The 18,880-nt window shown below is 33.1% G+C and overlaps 2 protein-coding genes across 3 annotated transcripts; both read right to left on the bottom strand.

Moving 5' to 3' along the window:
* Window positions 1-4: 4 nt before the first annotated feature.
* Window positions 5-10,626, bottom strand: LOC116347111. Its single transcript, XM_031777546.1, has 7 exons — window positions 9,879-10,626; window positions 4,611-4,821; window positions 4,159-4,285; window positions 2,832-2,959; window positions 1,479-1,589; window positions 982-1,076; window positions 5-905 (listed from the first exon to the last, which is right to left on the bottom strand). The coding sequence occupies exons 2-7, from the start codon at window positions 4,794-4,796 to the stop codon at window positions 5-7; spliced, it is 1,548 nt and encodes a 515-aa protein (XP_031633406.1). The 5' UTR covers window positions 4,797-4,821; window positions 9,879-10,626.
* Window positions 10,627-16,486: 5,860 nt separating this feature from the next.
* Window positions 16,487-18,774, bottom strand: LOC116346834 (3'-5' ssDNA/RNA exonuclease TatD). 2 transcript variants are annotated; one of them, XM_031777073.1, is made up of 7 exons: window positions 18,636-18,774; window positions 18,302-18,491; window positions 17,570-17,668; window positions 17,251-17,500; window positions 17,059-17,170; window positions 16,804-16,973; window positions 16,487-16,734 (listed from the first exon to the last, which is right to left on the bottom strand). In XM_031777073.1, the coding sequence occupies exons 2-7, from the start codon at window positions 18,441-18,443 to the stop codon at window positions 16,593-16,595; spliced, it is 915 nt and encodes a 304-aa protein (XP_031632933.1). In that variant the 5' UTR covers window positions 18,444-18,491; window positions 18,636-18,774; the 3' UTR covers window positions 16,487-16,592. The 2 variants fall into 2 exon arrangements, with proteins under 2 accessions (XP_031632933.1, XP_031632934.1); XM_031777074.1 differs by lacking the exons at window positions 18,302-18,491; window positions 18,636-18,774 and adding an exon at window positions 17,763-18,062.
* Between the last annotated feature and the right edge of the window lie 106 nt (window positions 18,775-18,880).

Raw genomic sequence — 18,880 nt, 5'->3', positions numbered from 1 at the left:
AGTATTAAATGATTAAACTTTTGTCATTTGAAAGTATGGTATCAAGTGTATTGTCATCGCTGTCATGAATTGAACTATTAATCCATTCCGAATTTTTTGTTAAATTAAATAGAATATCATATTTGCGTTGAATTTCCAATTGAATTTCATGCAATTCCAGTTCATTTTCAATAATCTCTTTGGCATATACATCCAAATTGTGTTGAACTTCATCGATGCACAATTTCAATCGTAGATTTGTCATGTATTTATTATTTTGATTGCGATATCGTTCGCATTTCGTTGATAATTTTTTCATGAGTTGCTCTTCATGGTCAGTAAGTTGTTGCAAATCATTCATTAGTTTTTCAATTTCGCCTTGGATATTTTCTTTATTACCATTTGTTGGCATTCGACGATGACTTTGGATCTGCCGTTGATTGATATTTTCACATAAATGTTTAATAATTCGTTTATTATGGCTATTTTGTCGCAGTGCATCGAATTCCAATTTTCTTGAAATGGATTTCTGTTTTGTCATTGCATTCGTATTGCTTACACTGACCTTTGCAGCGGCGGCAACGGCCAAGTCAAGCTTTTTATTTAAATAGTATTGTCGATACTCAACATGTACGTTGCTGTCAGTATCATCGTTATTGATACCACCAGTGCCATCGTCAATCATAAGAAATAGCTCATCGTTCGACAGTGGTGTTGCGTCAATTTTTGATTGTCGCTTCAATTTGCCATGCGACACTTTGGCGATAATTTTTTTATTTTCATCATTATCCAATGAACTTTTGTCGTCCAATGCAATTGAATCCAATCGCAATGTATCATGAAGAAATGAATTCAATAATGAACTTGGATATTTGTTTGATCCACGATCCCGTCGCGATGTTAACCAATTTTGCTCATTTTTTTCCCTGTATATGTGTGTACATTGAAAGAAAAATTCAATCAATTTGATTAAGAATGATTTTGCTGATTTTGATTATATACCTTAAAATATTCAATTGTTGTTTAATGCTTTCGCCCTGATGAATTAGCCGTTTCATTAGTTGCTCAACAGCGATCGATCTTCGATGACGCTCTTCCTACATTCACCCCCAAATGATACGAATCAATTGAAAATAAATAAAAAAAATATATATTAAACCAATTAAACGAAATAGATAATGGACAAACAGTGGTCAAATAGAATAATAATATCATATTATAAATCGAAATTCATCAATCTAATTGAATGTTTTTGTCTGTTTGCTACTCGAAATCGAGTGAGAAATAATGGAATTGTGTGCTTCGAGTGTCTTCTATTTTGATTAGTATAAGTTTATTTTCGGGATGGAGGGGGTTAATGAATGACATCGAAATTATATCAAATGAAGGGAACAAAAAATGTGTATTTTTTTGTTGTCAAAAATGAATACGCATAAGAGAATGACAGCGAAAAAAGGAGATATGTTACCGAAAAATGAATCGTAGAAATGATTGCCTACCTGTTTATGTCGTTTATCATAGTGATTGGCGTCGCCATTGTTGTCGTTACTGTAGTCACCAGTTATTTTGGTTCCAGCCTTGTTTTTATTGATTTTTAGTTTGAATTTCACCTAAAATAGAGCAAAAGCACGAAGATGAAATAACGAAAATAGACCTGAACCGCTAAAGAAGTAATTCTTTTTACCGAACCCACCGAACACAAACACACATCATAGGACGTCATCATATTTATGTACTTTTTTATATATAAGTATTTTTCTTCTTATTGTTTCCCTCGTCCACTATTTCACTGTGTGTGTATTCGGTTTAGTTCATTCGTTTTTTTTTTTTAATTTTGCTACTAATGCCGTTCTTTTCGCATTATCATCATGTAAAATCACTAAAACTATATAATTTGGTTTTAGTTTGCCGTCGAGTTTTTGAATTGATAAGACCGATGGACGGACGAAGAAAAGCGGTTATTCGGTAAACAATATAAATGACGACAAATAGATGAGGGACGGTGGTGGTGAAAGGTGAACCATAACACAATGAAAATCCCGTACAATAATTTTTTGGTGCGTGTTTTATATTCTCTCATGTTCCACACAGTCCCTTCGCCAGCAATGTGCGATCGATCGCAACGTACTTGTTACCATAAAGTTCCCGACCAGAATCGTAATGCATTTCACACAAAAATCAAGCGAAGCTTATATGCTTTTACCAATTACTATTCAGGTTGCTTTGAACCTGCACACACATACATGCTTTACTTCATTTTTCATTTACAGCTCGTTTTTTTTTTGTTTCGTTCAGAATTATTGCATGGGCTAAAGCTGACTCTTTTTCCATGTTGGCTCTTTCAATTCAATAATTTTGATTATATAGTTGTCCGAATCAAATGGAATAATAATATTAATAGGGCGTATCATGAAAAGTGGTAAGAATTCATGAGCAACAAAATAAATGAACGTGTGTGTGGTTTTTGGAAACGCTATAATTTTTGCGTTTCTTCTATAAAATTAGCGGTACTTTTAATTATTACAGCAAAAGCATTAGCATAACCCAATTTATTTTGTTCATTTGTTCTCGGCAAGTAACAAACCGATGATAAAGCGATGAAAATCAGTGTATTTAGAAAAGACGCCGTAGTAAAAGCAAAGAAAATGAAGTCTATTGTACAAGCATGCAGGCAATTTAAGTTGAACAATTCCATTGGCTTGAACATTGGAACAGAAAAAAATGAAAATAATACACATAAAAGTTTGATACGAAAACTAAACGACTATCCATCGCGGTTCGAATCTACAAACACTATAAATATACAAATACTTTATTCAATGGAATAAAATCATGAGCAAATATGCGCATACCTCATTTTGAGCGCTACCCCATGCCATCCAAATTGGTAATATTTTGGTATCCCCCGTTAATGCTTGTTCAACGTCACGCCATTTTTCAGTAATCACATAATCATTTAAATCACGCGACGCTGTGACATCTGAAATAGGCAAAAGCAAATGAGAACACAAAAAAAAGTTGGAGAAAGAGAGTGAGTGAGAACCATCGCACACAAATATCCAACAACCACGAAACTACAACAAAATGGATTTTTTTTGCTCTGTAAATTGAAGTTAACGAGAAACAGTATGACGACAAAAAAAATACCAGTAGCACACACACACTTACCATTGAGGACACAAAATTTGCCTTTTACGACATAAAAATAAAAAAAAATAAAAAATGCCATTTATTAAAATTGAGGCGACGGCGTCGAATGAACAAATGAAAGAACGAACGTTAACTGTTACACATATAGTGATAGAATGAGTTCCACCAAAACCAACAATAAAACCTGACGACGTCGCGGTGTTGCAATGCTAAAGGGGACTGCACATTTCTTTTTAATCCTCGATATAGTTTTGCGGATTTTTTTCTCTTTAATTCGTTGGAAGCGTTACTTGCAATTAAAGCTCTCACCAGAGTGTATATTTATTTTATATAGTTTTCGGTTTTTTTTTCATGTTCAGAACATATTTTTTTACGTTCTTATTATGAATAAAGTAATAAGTATGTGCATACATGTGAGGATATATAGCATAACTGATTTCATCAAATCGTTGTTTTTTTTCGGATGCAATTATCATGACGTGCATATACACATTTTGATACACGTAAATGCATGTTTTAATATCGATGCAATAATATGTGGCTTGGTCATCGTTTTAATTGTTTCCGTTTCGTCGAAATTAAAAGAGCGAGAGAGAAAGAGAGAGCGAGCGAGAATAGCCCGTCGTGACAACAATTGCGCTGTTTTGGCGCTGTTGTTGTCGCATTGATCGACTAAAAGTTATGTGCGCGGCGCGTAAAATATAATTTTCCTACCCTACAATAATTAGGGAGCGTGTGTGTGTTTTTTTTCTTGTGCCCGAACCGTGACATGCAAACAAATCTTCTTTATGGAAATCATACTGAATGGGAAAATAATTTCTTTCTTACACTCTGTAACAATTAACTCATTTACACAAACAAGTGAAACCCCCAATAATGTATACTGGTGTGTGTGTGTGTGTGTGTGCACATATTGACTCGGTAAAATCCAGCTCATTATGTTCGTTTGCTCGTTTGCTACTTCATTTCGGACATATCATCCGTAATGACTATTTATGTTCGAAATGACTTAGTAACAATTATGCTTACCAACTCTACTGCTGTTCAATTCATCGTCAATCAAAGCTTGAATCGTATCCCTGCATGTTGTACTGTTTGTAATGCCTGATACAAATCTTGGTTCGCCACAAATCCAAATTGGTATTTCATGCTCTACCTACGTCATTCATTCGGAGGGAAGAGAGAAAAAATAAACCTCAAAGTTATTTCAATATTTTATTAGACTTCTACACTTAATTCTATTTTTATAATGTTTGCGTTGAAATGATTAAGTTAGCCAGACAAATCGAACAATTTTTTTTTCTTCTACATATAAGGTCAAATTTATGTTTATACATTAAATGCCATACATTAGGAAGAGAATTGATTTTCATATTTTATTTAACTCTCATAAATAACCAAAAAAAATGGATAGAGAGTGACACACACTACTTAAATTGCTCGATTATATGTATATTTTCCATTCTGTCTCTTTAGCTCACCTGCTCATAAATCACTCGATCGTATTTGATGGTTGATTTGCCCGGCCGAATTATTTCATCCGTATATGTGTTGTTAATACAGATTTCAATGCAGTACGGTTCTTTTGGTATGGGACTGTAATGACTCAATTCGTTGGATAGTTCGTCGGCATTTTCATGTAACAATGTTGAATTCTGCGGTGCCATTTATGTTAAGCCAATTTTTAACCAGCTGAAAAATTAAAGTGAAAAGAAAATGTTTCAAATATTAGCGCAATAAAAATGTACCACCAAAATGAAATGAAACGATCGAAAGAATCATAAAACACGGAATTGCGAGACAATGCGAACATTTTTGCTTAATGTGAAACGTAGTTTTATACATTAAGCTATGGAATAGTAAGATATATATATATATATATATGTTTGTTCAGTGATTTTAGAGAAAACCAGAAAAGATAGAGAGTTCGGGTTTTCGGCATTCGATAGGGCATAAAAAACCCTCCAGACGTATTTTTTATTTTCCCCATAAGTGCTCCCCATTTAATTTTTTCATTCATGGACCCTCTTTTTTGGATTCCACTTTGAAAAATATTTCGATTCCACTCACCATTTATTGAGTGGATAACGAATGGATTCGGGTGGATTGACGTTTAACCGTAACTTCATTGGTTGGATAAAAGATGGAATAAATGAGTTTTACTTCAGTGTTAATTTGATTACTTTGGATCTAGATGAAACTTGTTGAAAAAAAGTTGGAGACACCCGCGGTACCAAATTGTTTTAGATTCCTTATAAAATTACCTTTCAAATGGTATATAAATTATGGAGTTTCAGCAGGTTTGATGGCGTTTTACGCTGGCCGTTTGGCCGAAATATGAAAAATTGTGAGAAAAATCGGCTTCCGAATCTTATTGCAAGCAACCTAGTTCTATGATTTTGATGAAACTTTGCCAGATGATAGCTCTTGAAGCCCTCTTTCCAACGGTATATAGCTTATTAGCCAATCAAACTTGTGAATGTGTTTCCCAGGTGGCCGTTTGAGGCCAAATTAGTGAAAATATTGGCAAAGTCAATTTCCAAGGGAAATTTATTGAAGATAAGTTGCAGTTAAGTGAAGATAAAAATTGTTTTAGAATCCCCATAAAATTACCTTTTGAATGGTATATAAATTATAGGGTTTACCAACTTTTTGAAGTGGCAGTGCATAGGTAGCCGTTGAGGCAATGTGAGGAAAATATTGGCAAAGTCAATTTTCAAGTTCTAATTAATTTTAAAAAAAATGTATCTTTTCACTCAAAAATTCAAAATATTAATAGTACGGTTCAACGTTTCACATTAAGCTCTACGGCCAAAGACTGGCAGTGTATATTACTTTGTCATCGAATATGTATATATGATATATTTAGTGAGTTGAACCATATTTTTTTAACGTTTTTACATCGATTGAAGGTGTGCGCTAGGTCAACGTTCACAAACAATATGCCGAACATTGAAATGGAAAAAGAAAAAGCGACGCGGCATTTCAAAGCAGTAGCAGCAGCAGCTCAATTTGGTTCTGATAACAGCAATTGCGAGAAAATAGACAATAATATTATATAGCAAAGAAAGGAAGTGAAGAACACTAAAGTGGAAATTTTATGATACCCTCAGTCTGGTTTCAATTAATCATTTTCATTTATATCATACATTCCAGTCTTAATTCCCTTCTTCAGACTTTAGCTTTGTTTGTGTGTGCGCTCCATTTTGGCTTGTCAGCCAACATAGTGGCTCATTCAAAATGTGTATTGGGAACCGAAAACCAATTATTCATACAAGCGAATGAAAAACAACACACACACACACACACATGCAAACACAATATCAAGCCGAATGCATGCAATCTCAATGTTATTACCTTTTGCGGGCACTTTTCACGACTTTCACGTAATTCACATGAAAGACATTTACATTGTTCCTTTTTCCATCGTTCCTTTGGTATGGTTCCTTCTTTTTTCTTTCTACATTTTTTTTTGAATTTTCATTTCGACAGTAGTTGGTTGTAGCAAAAATTTCCATGGAACATTATGCAGCAGTTGTTTTCTTCCAAGAAACGAAGGCATGATTTTGAATGCGATAGCAAAACTTTGGACACTAAACGCCAAAAGACGTGGTGCATTTTACCGGTGTTTGTGTGTGTGATGCATATGTGTATTCGTTTTCAGTTCATTAAACATATTGTGTATTCAGCGAAATCGTATGTATAGCAATACATCGTATTATCCGTTTTGTGACTGTGCAAAAAAAAAAAAAAAATGAACGACGAACGAAAAAGAAAATCATACGAAATTCTATATCGGAAAATTTAAATCGCTGTATTCGTACGAATATGCGAAAATGTATTGCATTTTCAAAGCAATAAACGTATTTTACACGCTTGATAAATAACGCAAAAGCTTTTCGACAGGAACCCAAAAAAAGAGAATCAACCGCCATAACATGACGCTTAAATTACACTTGAAGAATATCAGTACAGTATTTGAGCATTTTAAAATTTATTTTGTGTGCCGTTTGGTCGAACTTCCTCTTTAATTTCCAATTCATGCATACATGATAAAATCGTTCCATTTACATTACAATCGATTCCATTATTCATGTGAATCAAACGGTTTTGAATGTGTTACGCTTTGTTTTTAGAAAGAAAAATACTTATTAAGAAAATTTGAATATCCTTTGAAACAAGAATTGGATAGAATCATTCATTTCGTTAATAATAAAATGTCCCATTTTTGGTTTGTACAGTGATTTGCTTGAGTGCTTGCCAAAAAAAAACACGAATCTCACTCATAAATGTCGCCAATTGTATTTGACGAGAGAGAACAAAAAACAAAACCAAAAATAAAGGAAATTTTTGAATTGAAATCATAAAAACGATTTCCGAATATATGCGCTCATTGTTTAATTGTATCAACATTTTTGTTTGTTCATATTGTATATGGTTGACTAACTCCGGCGACAAACCCAAAGAGACAGAGCGAAAAAAAACCATACGGAGTGTCTAGCTGTACTACATTTTGCTTGTTTCGGCATTTGAAATTGATATTGCTTGCACGCATGCTATACACCCCAGCGCGCAACATTTAATATTTCTGAGTGTATGATTGTTTCTTGTTACAAAAACGGAATAGATGAACGTAGATAACGTTTGACTATAATATTTTTCAGTTTCTCCCTGTGTGCCTGTCTCTGTTATTTTCATGTTGAATCTGTTGTTGTATTTTTTTTTTCAACTGATATGTCATGCAGTCGCAATTTTCATGAAGAAAAAGCACGCTATCCAGAATGAAATATGACGATCGTAGATGAAATGACATATCAAACGAAAAAGTAAAACTGGTTCAAATGGTAATTGAGTGAGTGCGATTACAACAATTAGAACGACATTTTCCATGATTTTTGTTGTTATTGTTGGTTGATGTTGCTGCTAAATTCGTACTTGACGCTAGATGTTTTTTGAGTCCATTAATTTCAAATTATACCCTCGAAATTTATATGAACTGAACAAACATACAAATTTAACCAAACAATAAACGAAAAACAACCCTGAAACGGAATACGCATATCGTATGCAGTGAATTTCTATCTATGGTTCACTTCATTTTTCGTTCGTTTGTGGAATTTTTCTATCTATGGGTGGTGTTGTTTACTTTGGTTGTTGTTGTTCGATTGAATCATGCATGCGTAAGGTACGGTCGGTTCTCATTGACACAAAATAACTGACACCTTATCTTGCAAACACACATGTGCTTCAAATCGATCTGTATGCTCCACGTAGTATATGACATATAACGTTACGATTTACATGGCTTTCCAAGTATTTTCCAGTTTTTTTTTTGTTTAATTTTTTTTTTAATTTATACATTTTGGCATCCACAAACACGCGATGTTCCGATTCCAATAAATCGAATGCATTTGACATGTACCATTTGTTTATTGGGTGTCGTGTTTCCGGTCTTTTTACGTAATCGAAATGGTTGAAAAATGAAAACCAACAACCAATATGAATATTTGAATCGAAAAGAACTTATCTAAAGTTTGAATGGAAGAGCTTTCGTACAAAAGCTCTTGACCAACAATTCATCGATCAAATCGTAACATTTTCATAAATAAAGTTATCCAATTCGTTCACAAAATTATCTCTCAGAAATGACACTTATGCCACAAGTTATGTGCATGCCAATTGAGATAATAAATAATAAATGAACGGCAATAACAGTTATGTGGAAACTTTTAAGAGTGTCGGACTGATTTTCTACCGCATTCGCTTTAATCGTATCAATAATAAATGACATTCGGTTTGTTGATATAGTAAGTCGGTGTTAAATTGTGGCACGAAAAGATCCACAGAATTTTAATAATACAACTGTGAATTCTCCCAGTGCCAAGATTTACCACCGCCACCGCCGTTACCTCATTGTTGTGAAACACTTGTAGTCGACGTTAAATGGTCATTCTCACGTGTTTATATAAACACATACACGAAAAAAAACAAAGACACACTCAAAATTAACCAAACAACTTTAAATCGAAATTGTTTCGCCGTTTTCTTTGTCCAAACAGAAGGCATCGATGTGTTGTTTGTGTGTGTATATGTTTTTATAAAGAATAAGATCTAATTAGATTGAACCCGTGTTAATTCGAACCCATTGGTTCTATGAACTTCCTTCGAATTATCGAACTTGAAATAAGCGAGAGTCTACTGTATGTATATCCTCGATTTCTTTTCAGCAAGAGAAAGAGAAAACCAAACAATGATCCGCTTCAGATATCCAAATGAAATATTGTGCGAGTGACCATTGGTCTAGATAATGTGCAAATGAATGCGTGTTTGAAAAAATAAAATGAATTAAAAATGCATTTTTTTTAAAAGTCACTCATTTTTTTCATATTCAAGTGGCTAATTTTGTATTTCAATTGGCGCTTTTTTTAAAACACTGTCTTATCATACGTCTCATCCAAAACCCGATATTTACTGCCTACTTTGAATTTCCAAAAACTTACAGTTACAATGAATAAGAAATGTTCAAATATGAATTCAAGCACGAAAATCATTCGGTTCAGATCGTTTATGTAACCACCGATCAATGATAAAAAATATATGTAAATTATCGAATTTTGGACAAGAAAAATGTTCAAACGAAAAAAAAAAACAAATTTGGATTGGTCTTTTGCCTACGTTCTTTTTTATAAATTGAGAATAGTACAAAATTCATGTGAATAAATGTGAAGCAAACAAAAAATTGCACTTACTTGTACGCAAAATGAAAATGATCCATTTGGAATGAAACTTTTTTTTTGCAAAGTTTATAACGTTCTTAACAAACGTACTTATAAAGTCGGAGTTAAAATCACATAATTATTAATTTAAATGCCGATTAACAATTCTGTTTTTTTTTACAAATCAAAAAATAAATTAAACTTTTCCTTTTCATACTGATCATTGCTAATAATAAAACTTATCACACAGAGAACTAAAAAGAAATGCATAGAAACTGAATGAAGCAAACGAAAATCGAAAATTAAACGTCGAAATCAAAAGAGTTGTTCTATAATGCAAAAATGAAAATGCCAATGTAAAAAAAAACTCGCGAGCACCAAACAGTGAACTGCCTTCGGTGACTAAGTTTTATCGAATAAACTTTTCAACACTCAGAAATCGAATATTGCGCGATACAATTCGTTTTTCTTTTGTTCCGTCGACATCGAGCGCAATCAAACAAAAGTTTTGGTTCGTGGGGCAATTTCTACAACAAAAAAAAAATAGTGTTTTTTTTTTCTCTCGTCCTGTAATTTTCTGTACTTGTTCGTTCTATACTTCTCTCATCGTCCCACTGTACGCAAATGTTCGACTCGATTGAGAAATGTTTCCTTTTGTACCTTATTTGCGTTTTGAGTGTGTGTTAAAACAAAAATCAAGCAAAATTGCTTTTAATAACGTGCGATAAGCCCACTTTTCTCTCCCTTTCTCTCTCTTTCTCTTGCTCTACGATACTTTTATTTATTTGGTTTAATGTATGCTCAATTGATATGTATCTGAGCGTGTATAAGTATCAATATTCAATATATGCATATACGTACACGAAACAATTTTCCGTTTTTCCTTTTCTTGGCGGCGTGGTTAATTCGTACCCCACGATGTAGTTGAGGAAGAAAGATTATCGCCCGCTAAGCCAACGAATAAAAAAAAATGAACCAAACAACCAATTCATAAGTATGAAGAATTGTAAAGCGCATAAAAAAACTATATCTATCCCACATGCACAACTAACCGAATAGAAAAATTATTACAAAAACACGTTGAAAATGTACACAAAAAGGCGGCGAATAAAAAAAATATCGTTGAACGAAACAAAAAATAGCGGTGATTTTGAATCGGTAAGAGTTAGTTTAGAACGAGAAACTGAAATTTTTTTGTTTGGTTGTTTAGTATCCAGAGTAACGTGACCGGTATCCTTGACAACAAGTGACTAACTAAAACTATTTTGATATAAAATATATTGGCCGTTTGTCAGCCGTGAATACCAACAAGGGTTTGGAATATCCGCTGTGTGTTTCAGAATACGCGTGTTATTTGGCTGTTTCCTTTTGCTTTCTATTTTATAGAATCGGAACTGTGGTTTTGGTACCTGTGTATTTGTGCATACGCAACGGTTGTATACTATTTGATTGTTATGTGCACATATAACTTTGTATGTGTGCTGGTCGGTTGTATGTTTCTTTCTTCTTCTTCTTTTTATTCTTTCATTGGTTTGTTCGTTTCATTGCTCGTGCATATTCATTTCTTTTTAATTCGTACATATGCTCACATGGTTCTCTCTTGCCCGTTTTTGGTTGCATCTGTTTTTTTCAAGTATGCAAGAGACAGCTTCATTGGAGCGAGTGTGTTTACGGTCACCGTGGTTTCACACATGATACACTGAACATAAATAGAGAGAGAGAGAAAGAGAAAAAAAGTGAATCATTAAAGACAATAAAAGCCAACGTTGTATTCGAATAATATCGGCAAGTGAAAAATGAGAAATTGAGAGAGAAAGGAATAGCGAATGAGTGGAGGTGCAACAAACATATTATACAAATAGATGGTAAAAATTTGGTGCAAATGTATTGTAGTGCCATCCACACAAACTGCATGTTTCTCTTTTCTTTATTCACTACATTTTTTCATATACACATGATTCAATGGTTCTTTGGCTATATTATTGTAATCGGTTTATTTCATTTTCGATGAATATTTTGATCGAGAGCGTAAAAGGTGTACAAAGGTACCTGTTCAGCTGTGGATAGTACGTGTGTGTGTGTTCAATTCAGTTTGTGCACATGTACGATGCGTACGAATTAAACGAAACGAATTGAAAACACAATTGACGACGCTTGGCGACTAGAACAACCACCGCTATATTATTATTATTATGCTTTATGTTCATTTCATTCTGCCTAAAATATCGCGCGCAATTTATTACAAAAGTAATGGTATTTTCTGTATTTCATGTTTCCACCCAAATGGAGAGCCGAGAAAAAAAAAAAAAAAAAAAAACCGAGAATAATATCGTTTTCGATTTAGAAAGAAACCGAAAAAGAGAATTGAAAACGACAGACTCGGAGAAATCCGGCGCGAACAAATGCCATTTTCAGACGGCATATTAACATATGCCCGAATTTGAATTTTGTACACACAATGACTGTGTTAATTCGATATCGACTTGACTATACAATATATGATTGTTTGCTCATATATCGAATCGGTGAACATGCACATACATTCAATTTGAATATTACCCATTTCATAAGGGAAAATGAGGTAAAACATCTTTTCACCTCTCTCTTTGCATTGGATTTATGTTTGTTTTTATGTTTCTATTTTTTTGTCCGTCCCTCAATATAAAAACACCTTTTGTGACATTTTTTTTTTTTTGTTCAATCGTTTTTCATTCGCACCACGACTCTATGTCATCAACGAACTGCGTTAATTTTCAATATCATTTTTACAAATCGAAATATGGAGATAGAGAAAAAGTATAACAACAGGCCGAGGCCTATGGCAATTGCGTGTTATCGCTGATAATCGATGAAATGACACTGTATTACTCAAAATAATCGGTGCCGTTTTGGTGTAGGGTTGTTTATTTGATAAAGGCATTATAAGTAGCGGTTATTGGATGCCATTAGTGGATCGAAAAAAAAAAACTTATTTTTTTTGTTCGTTTCATTTTTTTCCAGGGCGACAACTGCAATGTGTCGTGCTCACTGAGCATCGACAAAATTACACTTTCCGTGCATTTTAACAGGCGACTTTATTTATAAAGCCACAACAAATACATTTGCTCCAAAAATTCATTTAATATGCACACTTGCGGTACGAGTGAGAGAGTGTCAGCAAAAGGAAAAGGATCCGGGCACACAAAAAAGGTGTTACTTACAATGGCATATTCACTGAAAAGTGTCGCAATTTAATTAATATGTGAATTTCATGCAGTTTAAATTCATATTAAAACTATGTGCTTAAATTATTGTGATCAACATTATTATGTTGTGCACTGATCATTGTGGTGGTTTATAAATTCAATTTTGAACTGAACATTATTTGTGTCATTTGAACATAGTTTAGCTACTTAGGTTAAAATGTCAATTTCTTATAGCATTTGTTCCCTTACACTCTTTTTGCCGTTTTTTTATCGTCCTTTTCAATTTGATACAAAGACACTCATACGCATACACAAACACTCATATACACGCGATCAATCTAAAGCCGCACTAATTATGAATTCGAGTGAATTACACTTGTTTCTCGTCATTGTAATTTTCTCCCCTTTTTTCTGAAACGCTTTCAATTTATATTTCTGTCGATTTGTTTACACATAGTTCATAATCATATGCATATCTATATAAAAAAAAGAGAATACAATCAACGTTTCATTTTGACTTTTATGCATGCCGGTGTGTGTTTATGCATGCAGACATCAATTTATTAGGCAAATTAGTTTTGGGACAGAATTCATGATTTTCACCCGACAAAAATGAACAACTGTCGGTTACGATATAATACCATTTTATTGACATAAATAAAATGAAATAATAAAATTCGCTTCTGAAAATCCGAAAATAATTCCCGTTTCAACAAATAACAAATTTCATTCAAATGCTAAAATTTATGATTCGAAATTATTTTGAGCTCAATGTGCCTTGCAATTGGTCACTGTCATCAAATAATAAATTTTAACGTGAAGTTACCAAACATTTGGCATATTTGACAAAATTACGTGTACAAAAAAATTGATTTACTTTGGAATGTGTTTTTTTTTTTGCGAAATTCGTAAGTCCATTTCCTTCTCTCATTTATCCTATGTAAAACATTTCAAATAGTAATAAAAATGCCATCGTTTCGATGGCAAAAGCATATTTCGTTCGGTAGTATTTTCTTGTCAGCAATTTGTGATCCGTGGCCATAGTTCATGGGATTTATTGCGATTTTTTTGTGTGTTCACAACATCGACATTTGGATTATGTCCAACACATAACCCGCTTGACCAACCTGCCTGATTGGTTGAAATACTCTATACCACATATTCCAGAGTCTATAGATTTGTGAATTCTCAAATAGAGCTATTGTTACGACAAACTGAATGTATGTTGTTTCATAATGTATACAAAAATTGGCACATATGAAGCGAAAAAGGTAACGTTGAACGCGGCACACATATATGATACAAAATTGAAATAATGGTGATGATGAGATACTTGAAAATGATGATGTGTTGATGTGTTCACCATGAACTTGTGCGAAATATTTAAGATGCAACACATTTTCTGCATCACGTATTCTTCTCTTTCGGCGCATTGTTTTCATGCGATACGCATAAATGACCTAAATGTATACATTCATTAAGAGGACATATGTTCGTTGATTAAAAAACTCGAAAATGAAACAGAAAATGCACGCTGGTCGTTTCTTTTATTTAATAGCTCTATTGTCCGAATGTTCTAGAATTAGAAGAACTTTAGCGTATACATACTTTTCTCATAAATACCGGAAGCATTCAAAATTCTATTCCCTTTGATCATAACTACAATACAACATGTCTTAACTACTTCCACCTGCCGAATTCAAGCAACAATCTTCTAACTGTTTTTTTTTCTCTCGCTTCTTATTATTCTCTCGTCTTTCTTCTGTCGTTCAGTTATGGCTTGCCGTTCCCTCTTCGTCATGCTCTTCTTTATTCATTTTCGTTTGGTGTTTCCATCTCCAGAGCAGCGAACAAATGCACAGATGCAATTCACCTGATAAATGACTTAAACATATTGGAGCCGGCAACATGTTAGATTTTAAAAAACCTAGACTATAGCCAACGAACAAGTCCATTTGCAATGAGCACAAGCGTATATGTACGATATAAATGCATACATATAATGTATAAAGGTGGAATTAAAATTACGAACAACGCACAAAAATAAAACAATTGTTTCACGCTGTGGTGGTTTTTACGGTGTCGTTCCTCAACGTTTTGCGCTATCCTAAACTAATTTAATCGCATTGGTGCATGTATGCGCGTACACATTCTGTGTCCTAATATGTCGTATACAGCTGCTGGCTTGTCGTCGCCGTAACGACTGTTTACAACATTCAATTGTCTCAACTTAAAATTGCTTATATTTTTATTTGTACGAGAAAAAAAAAACAAACAAACAAACAAATCTGACTTTTATGCGCACCGAATATGAAAATTCAATTTTTATTTTTCACGATCTTGTTGGAATACGTTTCAAATGCCAACGAATTTTTCGGAACTTTCTCGTCAATTTCAAACGGAATCGTTTCTTTTCATTAAAATATCTCATTTTTAATTAATTCAATAAGATTTGACAAACACTTTTTCACACGAAACATTCAGAATATCCCCATAGCCATTCAGAATATTCTTATGTAATTGTTTGATGTGTTTAGTAACGGCGTTCGATGAACTTCACTTTTTATTTCTTTTTGTTTTTGCTGATATTCAAATAAGGAAGAATAAATGAGAAAATATCCAATGGCGACTTGTATCAAATAGAACATTCATTTGAAGATAAAAACAACAACTATTTGCTTTTATGGTCCAACTTTGCAGCTACGGTTTGTAGATATTGTTAAAAAATTGAGTAGCTTATGCAATTTGTGCACCGAATAACTTTAAAAAATGCTCATTTTTGCACATATTTCGAATGACCCAAATATTTTTTTTAGAATAAGAAAATCGACGGCATGTGTCAGCAAGTTAAATTAGTTGATGCACTCAAAATTGTGGATTGCTACACCAACCATGTTGCCAACAATCCGCCAATTATTCTATATTACTGTGAAAATAAAACACTAAAAAACCGCATACTTTGTCATTGATTCAATGTTTATTAACAATCAATTTGAATTTATATTACAAATCGTAATAGTAATAGCTGCATAAGGCAATCAGTTTAATATGTACTTATGTTAACGGAAATAATTTCGACAAGAAAAAAAAAACTATTGATATTTTGGCTTATTACATTTAACAACTTTCGTTGATATTTGCTGAGCATAAAAAAATAGAAAATACCTATCATCTTTCGTAATATATAATCTGAGGTGTGGTCTGAATATTCTCGCAAGAGAACATTGGTTTTCAGACTATTAATTAACAAATTTGCGCTTAGATGGAAACTTAACAATTGAATATAGAGTCATTCGTATTTATTGTAAATAAATCTATGTAGAAGTTTTGGCAAGACAACAGGTAATATTCACTAAATATGTCTATGTCATATATTGAGAAAAATGTCATATCAAAATATATTTTTATATATATCTATATATATATGTGTGTATGTGTAAATATGTATGTGTATGTATCAATATATAAAATATATTTGTGTGCAGTTCACATTTGAATGAGAATTTTAAATCATACAAGAGAGAACGAGAAGTTTTTTTAATTTTTCAAAATATTCCCGATTCTATTGCGATAAACCAAATAGTTTAAGTGCGTTGAAGGCAGTTGCTAAGGCCACATCTTCTGGTTTTTTGCTCATTAGAGCTGCAATCATTTCTACGATTGCCGGTAAACTACACGGTTCGTTTCGTTGAAATGTACAATATCTAAAAATGAAAAATAAAGAAAATTAATAATTTTTCTCCACGTTTATGGTAAACAACACGTTTATCCACCTGTGCAAAAATAATTGCGATCGTTCGGTAATGCCACTTTTTACGTGTTGTGGAAGCTTGGAAGCACGAGTATTTGGATACATGAATGGTGCATCACTTTCAACCAAAATTCGTTCCAATTGTAATTCATTACTTTCAAGTAATTTTCGAACACCAGTGTCCGATTTATCCTGTGTGTGATTGAGAAAGATCATTAACCATTCGGTCTGATGTATTTTAATTGATAGTAAATGTGACTTTTTTTTTAAATTTTACCTTACAAAGATAGCCAGTAAATCCCAAGTAATAGCCTCGAGACAAATAAACTAAAGCCTCTTCTGCTGAACCCATGAAACCACGAATTACAATCTGTGGAATATTTGGAAATCTAAAAAGTCAAAAACGAAATATAAATATTGATCACATTGTAATTTGCGCAAAAGACGTTGCAAAATGATGCGTAATTACTTCGAGAGTATATTCAAAACATCTTCCTGAGCAGATCGTTCATGTATCAAAACTGGCTTATTCAGTTTAACGGCTAATTCTAACTGTTTTTCGAATACTTCTTTTTGGACATTGGGCTCGGAAAAGTCTCTTTGGTAATCCAATCCACACGGGCCAATCGCCACACATTCTGGCTGATTTGCTATTGATTCGTATTCAATCCAACTCTCTGGCTCTTCAATTATCGATTTGGAATCAAGCGGATGAATACCTGAAAAAATGCGCAAGATAAGATTTTTTTTTTGTATAATGGATTTAAAAAAAAAGAAAAAAGTCATACCTGCAGTCGAGTAAATTGTGCCTGGATAAAGTCTTGTCAATCTTAATGCCTCTTTGCTGGATTTCACTGATGTACCCGGAACCATTAACTTTTGAATACCTAAAATTGTAGCCGTATTGATAAATATTTGCTTTAAAATCAACGCCAATAAATAAACGGGAAAAAAATGCCACAACAAATTCAGTCTATATACATATATTTCCTTATCTTGTGCATTTATCGTGAAAACAAATTCCAAAGGCTTAAATTCTTTGTTAGTTGTTTGTCATTTTGAAATTTATTATAAATAAATTCCGACAAACGGCTATGAATCGTCTACACCCATATAGTGTGCGTCAATGTCGGCTTCATAATTTCGCTAGATAACAAACCGTGCCCGACGAATTTGTTATTCTGATTCATACACAATATATATTATATTTTTGTCTATTTTTAGCCATCTGATGAATCTCTGCAAAAATTCAATGTGTCTCGCAAAACAATTGGCGATACGGAATTTTCCCAACAATTGGCAATTGAATGGTTCATTGTGTTGCTTTGTCATTTGATATGACAATAAACATCTGTTTAATTTCAATACTTGTTATCAAATCATCATCATTGATAATTGTCTCAATTAATATGCGAATTGATGAGCGGCGTCGTTGGTGTTGTATTATTTCATCAGTGAATGAGACGAAACGGTATTGAAAAGGGCAAATTCTATACACCGAATATTTGATGAACACTGACCTGAATCCTGGGCGCGTTGTACGACTGCATCAAGATCACGGCTGTATTTTTTATTCGTTAAATTTGCACCAACATCAATTAATATTAAATTCTCATAACAATGTTTCATATTATCGACAACGCTTTCTTCGTTTGCTGCCATTATTGCTTGATTTCACTCTGTGTGTCGATGATTTCTATTCTAAAAATTCTGTTTTAAGATATGCCGTGTTATTACACAAATACGCACAACACACCGCGATCAAAACAACAACAACAACAAAAAAAATAATAATAATTTTCAAAATTATTTACACACAAAGAAACAAACAAATAAAAAAAATGATTTTATTACTTTTCGACTTGCTGAGCCAAAATGGTAAATAAATGATCGAATTGTTTGAGTGAACCTTTCGTTTATTTATTTCAATAATCACTGTATGCTCTATACATTTGACATTCGAATGGTCGCTTTTTCACACACACAAACCGCACCATATATCTGTCTCACTCTAAATGAAACAAATCGTTGAATCTAGAGCAGTAACCTCTATGAATGGAAATAGTGAAATTTGATCTAGAAAACTCATTTAAAATTAT

The sequence above is a fragment of the Contarinia nasturtii genome, unplaced genomic scaffold, assembly GCF_009176525.2.
Source record: "Contarinia nasturtii isolate CC-2019 unplaced genomic scaffold, AAFC_CNas_1.1 Cnas_scaffold_1699, whole genome shotgun sequence".
Lineage (NCBI taxonomy): Eukaryota > Metazoa > Arthropoda > Insecta > Diptera > Cecidomyiidae > Contarinia > Contarinia nasturtii.
Note: the sequence above shows the minus strand (reverse complement) of the source record. Positions and strands in the feature narration are given on the sequence as shown.